Below are 11840 nucleotides of genomic sequence, written 5' to 3'. Positions count from 1 at the left end.
TAGGTCCAGGGAAGCCTGGGCTACATGAGACTCCATTCAAACTAAACAAACAAACACACAAAACAATTAACTTTTCACCAGGTGTGGGGTTACACATCTAAAATCCCAACATCTGGGAAGCTGAGGCAGGAGGATCTCTGGGAGCTTGAGGTCAGCCCTGGTTACAGCATATCCAGACCTATTAAAAACAAAGGAATGCATGACCCGCGTTTCTAAGGGATGGCAGGGCAGGCTAACTTGCTCGATGTTGGATTTTATGAAATCCCATACCGAGGAAGTGAACCGCCTGGGTAGCTAACAGCTGCTCTCAAAGGTGTGTCAGCATCCGCCCAGATTCCAGAATTAGCTTTTGCAGGCCAGGCTTGCGTTTCGGTGAACGTCTGCAGCAGCCAAAGAGATGCAAGATGAGCAAGTTAAATTTAAAACTAAACGTCGGGGTGCTGAGGCCGGGGATTGGCTCAGCAGGTCTGGTGGGTCTCGGGTTTCCTCGGGCCCAGGAGAGCGTCGGGGAAACCCCTGGAACCGCCGGAAGCAGCTGTGGAGACCGTGACCCGGGAGGGGACGGGGCGGGGGCGGGGTGGGCGGTGCTGGCGCGGAAGCCGGGACCAGGACCCCAGCGGGCGGGGCTGGGGGCGGGGCTTCGCCGCGGCTGGCCAATCAAGCATAAGGCTCTTGGCATTTTAAAGTTCAATTTAGTCATCCAAACAGTTAGAAATCAAAGATGATAAAAGTGAAAATGAGGACCAGCGAGGTGGCTTCGCCGCCAAGCTTGATGACCCGAGTTTGATATTTAAGATCCACTTGATGGAAAGAGAAAACCTCACTTCTGAAAGTTGTCTTCTGACCGCCACGTGCCCACTCATGTTAAGCAAACATTTTAAAAGAAACTTTAGTAATAAAAGACGAAATTAGCCGGGCGGTGGTGGCGCACGCCTGTAATCCCAGCACTCGGGAGGCAGAGCCAGGCGGATCTCTGTGAGTTCGAGGCCAGCCTGGGCTACAGAACTAATCCAGGACAGGCTCCAAAGCTACAGAGAAACCCTGTCTCGAAAAAACAAAAAAAGAAAAAGAAAAAAAAAGTACCCATAGGGTTGGGGATTTAGCTCAGTGGTAGAGCGCTTGCCTAGCAAGCATAAGGCCCTGGGTTCAGTCCTCAGCTCCAAAAAAAAAAAAGAAAGAAAGAAAGAAAGAAAGAAAGAAAGAAAGAAAGAAAGAAAGAAATTAATGGGATACATGTGTCAAATCAACAGAGGTTTGGATTTTCTATTTTTTATTTTTTATACAATGTCTTACTATGTCAGCCCAGGCTAGCTCAGAACTTGAGTGTACAAATTCTAGCCGGAACATACAATCTATGACGCTTTGTTGGATGCAGCAGTTGAAAAGCCAGAAGCAGTTCGCACGCTTGGGTCTTTGTCCATTGTCCACCAGGATGGCGTGGGTGAAGACTCGGCTCTGGAACGTTCTTGGAAGCAATGGTGGGTGGAGTGGCTGAATTTGGCCACCAGGGTCGGTCTCTCCATTTCAGACCTGAGCCTCAGCCCCCTCATCTGTGGAAATGAAAACTGTCACCTGGATGTCCCATGTCCCAACCCAGGGGTAGCGCCTGGGGGATTGACAGCCAAAGGAGGCTGGAGCAGGGAAAAGGCTCACAAAGCAAGAGGAACTGAATAGCTATGCAACACAGTGGCCAGGTGGGAGAGCACGCCGCAGGGCCCCGTGGAAATGCCAGCCTGCCTCTCCACACCCGAGATTCCACGGGGATTCACCCATAAGGCTGTGCGTACAGGCTCACCCTGGTATATGTGGCAGGTAGAGGACACTCAAGTTCCTTGTATATGAATATCTGACCATACAAGGGTCTTTCCATTACTCCCTTATGTGACTTCATGTGAAACTAAAGAGTGTCTAAGTCAGCCACGGCTGTGTAACAGGTGAGCCCAAGTCACCTTGCCTCACAGTGCCTTGACTGACCATCACCATTTCCCCTCCAGTGTTGATAACAAAATAACTGACAAGACCCCCCACTGTGCCTGGGTGGCAGGAACTGAGACACAAGCCTGCAACCATCTCTGCCCGTGTGTGCTGTGGAATAATCCTTCTGTACACTGTGTAAATATATGCCACTGTGATTGGTTTAATAAACAAGCTGAACAGAATGAAGTTCTGAGAGCCAAACTGGGAATGATGGGAAGAGGGAGGGCGGAGTCGGAGGAGTCTCCAGCCAGACGCAGAGGGAGCAAAGGATGAACTGCCATGGCAATAAAGGTACCGGCACGTGGCAGAGTATAAACAAGGAAAATGTAGGTGCTGGTTAGTAACAAGCCTGAGCTATTGGCCAAGCATTTACAATCAATATAAGTCTCTGTGTGGTAATTTGGAAGTGGCTCCCAGGACCAAAAACTGCCAAAACAAACATGCGTGCACGTCAGGGCCAGTGGCTTCTCTACCTGCTCATCATATCTTTGGCCAGCCTGGCCACTTCAGGAGATGAAGTTCATTCTATTCCATCCACTCTACCCTTGCCACACTCCTACACACCCTGTGCAGCCCCACAGCCATTCCTTGCCATTGCCTAGAACCTGTGAGCTACTCACTTGCTCCTTCCTGGTTCACAGGGATACTGAGCAGCCAGCTGGAGAGCACACTCTGTCACTGGCACCAAGACTCTTTTTCAACTCTAGAACAAGAGAGAACGCCCGGCCCATCTGAAGAAGGCCAGCCGCAGCCTCCCTGATCCTCTTTCTATGCTTCACCAATGCAGACATTACTAATCAATGACAGATGGAATTCCCCTAAGGATGTACACAAGCTCTGGAGTCTGAAACTCATCCAGGTCCCCTTTTCTGGACTTAGTCTGCAGCCATTCAAAACTTCTGCTCTCAGGAGTAGACAGCTCAGCAGTTGAGAGCACAGTCTGCTCTTCCAGGGGACCCGGGTTTGGTTCCCAGCACCCACATGGCAGCTCACACCATCTGTGACTCTAGTTCCAGGGGATCTGACACCCTCACAGACAGACATGCAGGCAAAACACCAATGTGCATAAAATAAAATTGAATCATTAAAAAAAATTCTACTCTCCTGGCCATGTGGGTTCAGGCACTCAGGATGCTGAGGCAGGAGGACTGCTTGGACGGCAGGCCTGCATCACTGTCTCAGCTCCATTGTTCTTGTTTGGCCCACACATTGAGGACACCATCATCTCCGAGTTTCTGACACTCATCTAACTGAGCTCCTCCCCCTCTGCTGTTTCCAGGGCCTTGTGAGCGTCCAGGAGCTCTGAGTGGACTCCAGACCGACTCTCGGGTACCAGGGACAACTGCCTCTCTCCTCCTGAGAATCCCACCCCAGTGCCACTCATGGAGCCCTATCTCTGTCACTCAGGACCCTCCAGTTCCGTGCAAGCGTCCGCAGGAACTGACAGGGACTGAGCAAGGCTCCCCTGAGCCACAGCCAGGGAGCTCACCTCTGTCAATCCTCTGCAGAAGGAGGCCCTGGATGACGTCCCTGCAGACACCTTCAGTGGTCAGAACCTGGCAGCCCATGGCCAGGATGTCCCCATCCACCTCAGGCTGTTCCTAGGACCAGAGGAGCTTGGCTGGATGCAGGACTGTGTGCTCCCCCAGCCCTGGCCCGATCTGCTGGGGGGCTCTTGCTTCCCTGTCTGTAACAGGGGCTTGCTCACCCATGGTCCCACATGCCATAGCACGTGTTACAGTGTCAGAAATGGACTAAGGCCACACAACCATCCAACCTCCCAAGTGTCTCAGCTGAGACCTAGCCACAGCTGCTTTCGCCGAAGCGTCCTGTTGGCATCTAGTCACACCCATTCTCGCAGGTCCAAACCTTCAGGCAGCTAGACAAGGCTGGGACCTCCTCATCCACACCCTTTCTCTTGTTTCTTCCTTCAACTGGCTCCTCTCTGGCCCGTCCTGCCCCAGACCTTTGCACAGGCAGGCAGTTCTCCCCTTTAGACCATGGAGCCCGCACAGGCCCAGCACCGCTGGGATGGAACTCTGGGAGTGCGTGTGGTCAGCCAGCATTAGGGATGAACCAATGCACAGGGCACTGTGGAAGCCCAGAAGAGCCCCCACCCAGCTCGGGGAGCAGAGGTGGGGTCTTGTGCTCCAGGCAAGAGTGGGTACTCTGTCTCCTCCAGACAGATGTCTCAGGTGTCCACTCACCGAGTTAGAGCTCACCACAAGCTGGCTCCACACAAAGGGCCAGAAGATTCCCAGCAGCCAGTCCCTGGTGAAGCTCCATCGAGTGGTCTCACTGTCCCAGGTGAACTTCTGCAGAGGACACAGCCAGCCTGTAAAGGCCCTCAGTACTCTGGGGCACAGGCCCCTCCCATAGCCTCACCTTCAGCACGAGGCCCCTGACTTTCTGCAGCTGCTCAGCTGCCTGGCTGCAGTCCAGAGCCGAGGTCAGGCATTGGTCAGCCAGTTGTAGGAAGGTGGTAACGGCGGCCGCCATGAGCTGTGAAGGAGACGCCCAGATGATCCCGCACCCAGGACCACCGCTCCGGCTCAGGCTTCTAGTGCCCAATACTTTCCCAGCAGCCTGCCCCCAGGCTCTAGTCTGAGGAAAGACCTCCAGCCTCCCCGGGAGTACTCCTGTGCAGTGTGCAAACTGAACAAGTGTGTACCAATGGCTTACCCCCAGGCTGTTCCATGGCAGGGCCCTACCCCTGCCTTCAAAACATGCTGCATGTTGTGTGGGTTGGGGATTTAGCTCAGTGGTAGAGCACTTGCCTAGCAAGTGCAAGGGCCTGGGTTCAATCTTCAGCTCAAAACAAAAACAAAAACAAAAACAAAACCATGCTGTGGAATGATCTTTTTATACACTGTGAAGATTTGTCACTCAGATTGGTTTAATAAAAAGCTGACTGGCTGGTAGCTAGGCAGGATTTTTGAGGCAGAGAGAATGTTGGGAAGAAGGGTGGAGTCTGAAGCAAGATGGATGTGCTGTGTTGAAAGAAAGTACCACCATGTGGCAGAGGGTAGATAAGAAATATGTGTTAATTTAAAATGTAAGAGCTAGCTAGTAACCAGCCTGAGCTATCGACTGAGCATTTATAATTAATAATAAGCCTCTGGGTGGTTATTTGGGACACAGAGAAACTCTGCCTGTCTTTCTATTTGTTTTAGACAGGGCCTCACATAATCTACACTGTCCTCAAACTCACTGTGAGGCTGAGGATGACCCTGCCACCCTGATCTTCCTGCCTCTACCTCCCAAGTGCTGGGCCAGGCCTGCACCGCCATACCTCCGTCTGGATCAGGGCTTCCAGCCTCCTCCACTCTTGCCTTTACACACAGAACTCCTAACAGCACCCAGAGCTTTCTAAACCTGGGTGCGGCCATGTTCCTGCCCTTGCTCACACACCTCTGAGGCTCCCCATTGCCCTCCACAGACTCATTCTCTCTCCAGGCTCTGCCTGCCTACCAGCTGGACCCATCCCTTGCCCATAATGCTCACGCTCTCCCTCTACTAGGGACACCCAGCGCATCCTTCTCACTCACTCTTCTCACCTGTTGTGCAAGATCTTGGGCCCCAAACACCAGGCTCTGCATCCCCAGGAAGCCAAATGGTTCAGCCAGCTGGGACAGGTGGCTGCGGTTTCTCTCCGCCTCCCGATAGCAGGCCTGCATCAGCTCTGGGTCCCAAGGTATCTCCCCAAATTCATAAACCTACGTACATATGAATGGCCGTCGGACGAGAAAACACCATTGGCTTATGACAGACAAGCCAAGGCGGACGTGCCACTGACAGCCCACATGCTAACCTCCCTGCGTAGCCGTGTGCCAGAAGGGTTCTTGTGCAGGTGGTGAGACAGCCGGTCCATGCCCCGGATGAGGAGAGTCCGAACCGTTCCGAGGGTGGCTTCCACAGGGCTCAGCAGTGCAAGGGTAAGCTGGGGCAGTTGCGGATCCACCATGCGGCACAGGCATGCCTCCAGGGGGTCCCGGATCTCGGCTGAGGGGATATGTGGACCTGGATTTTTCTCCACCAGGCACTCAGTAGATGCACAGGAGCAGGACCTCAGCCTGGCCGGCTGGGCACCCATTTTACAGATGAGGAGACTGAGACTGGGAGCAGTGAGACCTAGCCCAAAGGCACAGGTCGAGGAAGCAGAAGGTGATTCAAACCCGGGTCTTAATAACTGGGCTGCAGAGCAAACCCTGCAAGGCCACCTCGTGTCCCCTACCTGGCCCACAACTTAACAGGCCAGGGTCTCTCCAGGTTCCAGGCCACGCCCTCTGGCACCACTCGCTTCTCGGGGTTTCTCCAAGCTAGGATCCAGAGTCCCACTCTAATCCTCTCCAGCTACTTCCTTTCCCCAGCCTATTCCCCAGACCCCGCCCCGCCCGATTAGGCCCCGCCTTCCACCCGCGAGACCCCGCCCCTCAGGGAAATACCATCGCCCGCTAGCTCCGCCCTGATTCCGCCTCCAGGCCCCCTCCCCTGCTAGCAGGCCCAGCTCCCGGAGCCCCTCGCCCACTCCCGGCTGGCCCCGCCCCTCAGCCTCCGGCTGCATTCCTTCCCAGGCCCCGCCCCCGCTCTGTGGCCCCGCCCCCGCTCTGTGGCCCCGCCTTCGTCCTCCTGGACCCACCCTCGTTCCTCCCGGGCTCCACCTCTCGCCCTCCGCCACCAACCACGGCCCTCCCACACCTCTCTCCGGTGGCCCCGCGCCTTACCCGGTCTCGCTCACCTTCTAGTTTCTGCGCCCACTGGGCTCGCTGCTGCATGATCTGCTCGAACTCCGCGCGCACTGTCCTCTCGAGCTTCGCCAGCAGCGCGTCTTTTTCTGGCTGGAATGCGCGCAGCCCTGCGGATACCCGGGCCAGGACCGTCGCGTGCACAGCGTCGAGGAACTGCAGCGTCGAGGGTGGTGTGGGCGAACGCGTGGGGCTCGGGGCGCCTCCCTTCCCTCCCTTTCGCTCTCCTGATCCCCTCGCCGCGCCCGGCTCCGCACCTCGGCGCAGGCCCGGGCCCGGGCGCGCCCCGCACCCCGCAGGCCCCGCAGCGTCTGTGAGCGCAGCGCCGGCAACAGTTCCCGCATCAGCTCGGCGCTCAGCACCTGCAGGGGAAGCGTGAGAGTGCAGTGTGTGGCGGGTGGCGGAACCTTCCCCGGGCCTGCGGGACACCGGGACACCGCTCACCTCCGCATCGGAGCCCAGTGTCGCGTCATCGCCACCGGCAAAGCCCCGGCGTCGTCGATAGAGCTGCACGGCGTCCAGGAAGGCGCAGGCCGCGGGCACCCGGCTGCGCTGCAGGACTGAGGATGCCGTCAACCACGCGCCGTGCCCCGGCCCTCCCCGGGGAGACCCACACCTACGCCCATCGTCCTCCCGCTCCCCACCTGCGCCCCACCCTGGGACACACCGGTGGCTCTCAGCCGGATGGCACCCTGCAGGCCGAGCCTCCAGGCGCGCTGCGCTCCTCGAGTGCCCGCACAGAAGCAAAGGTGAGCCCGGAAAGGGTGCGCGAGGAAGAGCGGGAAGCTCACCGGCTCCTCCAGCACCCTCAGCGGCTCCTCCTGAGCGAGGTCTCCTAAAAGCATGACAGCAGCCTGGAAGAGCTGGTGTGGCTTCTGGACCAGCCTGCGCTTTAGAGCAAAAATTCTCAAAGATTAAACACCGCCAGCGCCCTAGTACTACGTGGGTCCGGCAAGATGAACTCTGCATCGTTTTGGAACAAGTGAATAGCGACAGAGTGGGAGAAACTGGAAGCCCAGGACCCCAGCTGGCCTGTGACCGTGGCCCAAGCCTGCACACTGCTTCCCACCATGTCTGTCTCCTTGCATGCTTACTGACCCTGGGCTTCATGGTTTTTTGTTTTTAACCATCTGTACGTTTGTGCATGTGTATGTAGGTGCCTGAGGTAAGAGGCATCAGATGCTCGGGAGCTGGAGCTCCAGGCAGTTGTGAGCAGCCTGATGTGGGTGCTGGGAATCGAACTCTGACCCACTGAGCCATTTTTAAGCTCTAATTTTTATTGTATTATTTTGTTACTTTATTTGTTTGTTTGTTTTTGCTTGTTTGTTCTCCAAGACAAGGTTTCTCTGTGTAACAGCCCTGGCTGTCCAAAACATATTCTGTAGCCCAGGCTGGCCCCAAACTCAGAGATCTGCCTGCCTCTGCCTCCAGGTGCTGGGAGTAAAGATGTGGTTGCTTTTGTTTCCTTCCTCAGACTCTTTGCTATTTGGGTTTTGTTCCATTGGCTTTACTGATGTCCTCCAGGGATGGTGGGTACTTCATTTCCTTCCCAAAGCAAGAATACTCAGGGATCAATACCGTCCACCAGGGGACAGCTGGTAACATCTGTAGACACTGTGTGAGTCACACACAGTTTATCTACTAGTAATAGATAAAGGAGGACCCAGTCAGCTTCACCAAGTGCACAGGGAGGGTGGGATAGCCACCAGGCTCGGAGGAAGGGACACTAAGGGGACCCAGGGATCCTTACCAGAGGAGCTTGGGCAGAGGTCATCCAAAAGGCAGAGGTATTCACGCTGGGAAGTGAGCAGCGTGTACCCGGTCAGGGCTGTGGAGCCCAGTGGACGGCCCCCAGACTCATACTCCTGTGACCAAGCAAAGACATGAGGCCAAACTGAGGTTCCCGAGGCCAGTCAGCAAGCTCCCAAATCACTCCTCTACACCTCTGTGGGCCAGCCACAACTCAGGACCTTGCCTGTTATTGGCCAGAACTCCGCCCTGAGCCACACCCCCAGCCCCTCACTGGGATTCTAGGCGGGGCTCCACCCCTGACCACGCCCCCAGCCCCTCACTGGGATTCTAGGCGGGGCTCCACCCCCTGACCACGCCCCCAGCCCCTCACTGGGGGTTCTAGGCGGGGCTCCACCCTGACCACGCCCCCAGCCCCTCACTGGGATTCTAGGCGGGGCTCCACCCTGACCACGCCCCCAGCCCCTCACTAGGGGTTCTAGGTGGGGCTCCACTCTGACCACGCCCCCAGCCCCTCACTGGGGATTCTAGGCGGGGCTCCACCCTGACCACGCCCCCAGCCCCCTCACTGGGGTTCTAGGCGGGGCTCCACTCTGAGCCACGCCCCCAGCCCCTCACTGGGATTCTAGGCGGGGCTCCACCCTGACCACGCCCCCAGCCCCTCACTGGGATCCTAGACAGCAGCTCTGGTCATCTACTCACCTCCTTTTGGCTGAACCATTCCAGACGTCCATCCCCCCGCAGGACACAGAAGGTGGGTTGCCACTGTGGTGGGTGGCCCCACAGCAAGGTCAAGGGTCCCTGGTGCTCCCGGACTCGAGGCAGCTTCTGCAAGGGGATGCCTGCTGTTGTTGGTTCTAGGATAGATTTTAGGTCCCCTGAACTCTGCCCGAGACTCAGTTGCCACCAAAAGCAGGGACTCAGATTTTTAAAAAAACATTCAATTGATTGATTGGGGCAGGATCCAATTGTGGAACCCCGGGTAGGCCACCAACTGCTGGGTCCCAGGGACCTCCTTCCTCAGTTTCTCAAGTAGTCTATGGGCAGCCTGGGCTACAGAGACCCGAAGGAAAACTAGTGTCATGTAAATGTGGCCACATGTACCCACCATATGCTAAAGGCCCAAAGGCAGTGGCTGCCACCCAGAGCCTGCTAGCCGAGCACCAGGAAGGCTGAGGCAGAAGGGTCAGGAACTCAAGGCTAGCCTCAGCTACACTGCCAGGCTAGCTCAGAGACATGAGACTGTCTCAAGTAAAACAAAACAAAATTGTAGCAGGTATGGTGATGCCTGCGTGGGACAAGGAGAGTCCCCAGATGTGACCTTGGCCCACAGAGCTTCCCTTGGCAGGGAGGGAAGGGAGCCAGTGGGAAACCCCAGGTTCCAGTCACCTGTGTGGTGTGGCTGTCCCGTGGCTCACTCCACCTCTCTGGTCCTGAGTTGCCTTGGCAGTCCAGGACCGTCCCCGGATAGGGGCAGATGGAGGCCATGGGAGCCTATTAGCGGCTACATCTCCAGGGTCAGAGGGCAAGGGGGCAAGAAACACGGGCATGGGGTCCTCTCACCGGAGTGGACCCCGGTGCTGTGGCTGCAGAAGCTGCCCTCCCTCCCCCATCTATCCAACTTCAGGGCCTTTACACAGGCTGTGCCCCCTGCAGGGATACACTTCCCCAAGCCTCTGCCTGCCTCCACCTCCAGAGTTTCCTGGTCCCCCTGTGCAAAGGCCCTGGGGTCAGCACATCCTCCCCAGCTCATGTCCTCAGTCACATGTCAGCACCACTGAGAACAAAGAGAGGGAGTCAACCTCAGCTGGGTCCCCACACGCCCTGGGGATGCCTCATCCTCAGTGCCACGCACTTTGGTGTGGGACAGCTGGCTTCCGACCGTCTCCCGGGGTTCTAGCTCCCTGGAGATCTGCCTCAGCACGGCTGCAGCTAGCTGCCTGCGGTAACAGGGCAAGAAGGCCCGCAGCAGGCCGTCCACTTGACCTGTGGGGGAGAAGGGACCTGCCTGTCACCTCAGGCCAAGCCGGCCAGCCCGGTGAGCCCCGGCAGAGGTGAGAGACCCTGGCTCCATGTCTAAGAGGACAGCCGAGGGTGATCACTGGCCTACACACACACACACACACACACACACACACACACACGGTATTTTCATCCAAGTATATTGTTGTACCTCAGGAGAATGAGGCCCAGAGAGGGGGATTCAGTCACCCAATGGCACACAGCAAATTCAGGTAGCAGTCAAGCCTGAGACTTGGAGAGATGGTTTGCAGCACATGCAAGACTTTGCATGGGCTGGTCCCCTTCCCAATGCTGCTCCCACACTCACTGCCAACCACACACCCTCTTCCAGCCTGGCCTACCCTCTCCCCTAGGTGGGCAGTCACCAAGTCCTGTTAGTCAGGACCATGAGCGTCCAGCCCACTCTCCCAGGCCCAGCGTAGGACAGACAGTTCAGGGAGCCTCAGTCCCAGTGTCCATGCAGCCCCCCAGGCATGGGGACTGTCTGGGGTCAGGTGGGGACCCCATCTTCCTGCCACAGCCCCCACCCCTTCCGGCAGGGCCCTGGAGTCCCCTAACAAAAAATGCCACATTTCACTTTTCATTTTGTTTTGAGACAGGGTCACATGTAGCCCAGGATGTCCTGGAACTCACTATGTAGTCCAGGCTGGCCTCTAATTCAGGGATCTGTCTGTCTCTTGAGTGCTGGAAAGACAGGCATGAGCCGCCATGCTCAGCTCCTTGAGTTTCATTTGAATCTGGAATCTTCCAAAGCCAAAAAGTGGTGGTGCACGCCTTTAATCCCAGTCAGCGGGAGGCAGAGGCAGGAGGATCTCTGAGTTCCAGGCCAGGCTGGGCTACAGAGCAAGTTCCAGGACAGCCACACAGAGAGACTGTGTCTCAAAACATTACACAAAATTCTGGGCTCTCCAAGCCAAGCCCACTCCTGGCAGGACAAGAGAATTACGAGGAACTACATATGTGGTGCTGGGGGCCCATGCCAGTGAGGCCTCCTGTGCAGCATGACCCGAACCCCGACCCGTCTGCTCACCCCTCAGCTGCTGCTGCTGCCGTTTGTCCAAGGGGCTGGAGGGCCGCACCCCCATCCTGTCACTGTGCAGAGCCTTCCTGGCTACCTCTGCTCAGGGTGCTAGGTAGCAGCCAAGTGGCCCCGGTTCCAGGAGGGTACTGCTGTTGGCACAACCCTCTGCCCCTCCCGTCTGCCCCCTCCGGTCTGCACCTGCCTCTCCCTGTCCCCTGGGGGCATGCTGGACTAAGACTGGGGTTTCTGTGGGGCATAGTGGGGACCGCCCCAGAGGAGACCAAGGCAGTATGGAAAAAACAATGCCCTGGGACAGGTGGGTGGGT

At 56.8% G+C, this 11840-nt stretch overlaps 1 protein-coding gene across 1 annotated transcript; it reads right to left on the bottom strand.

Annotated features, from left to right (window-relative positions):
* Positions 1-1546: 1546 nt before the first annotated feature.
* Positions 1547-11578, bottom strand: Niban3 (niban apoptosis regulator 3). The gene is made up of 15 exons (XM_036175953.1): positions 11524-11578; positions 10327-10457; positions 9174-9299; positions 8473-8587; positions 7390-7557; positions 7167-7282; positions 6980-7084; positions 6716-6878; positions 5789-5979; positions 5535-5693; positions 4363-4479; positions 4185-4292; positions 3467-3578; positions 2614-2680; positions 1547-1604 (listed from the first exon to the last, which is right to left on the bottom strand). Exons 1-15 carry the CDS (start codon positions 11576-11578, stop codon positions 1547-1549), a joined length of 1791 nt encoding a protein of 596 aa, XP_036031846.1.
* Positions 11579-11840: the final 262 nt, after the last annotated feature.

This window comes from Onychomys torridus, unplaced genomic scaffold (assembly GCF_903995425.1).
Source record: "Onychomys torridus unplaced genomic scaffold, mOncTor1.1, whole genome shotgun sequence".
NCBI classification, from domain to species: domain Eukaryota; kingdom Metazoa; phylum Chordata; class Mammalia; order Rodentia; family Cricetidae; genus Onychomys; species Onychomys torridus.
Note: the sequence above shows the minus strand (reverse complement) of the source record. Positions and strands in the feature narration are given on the sequence as shown.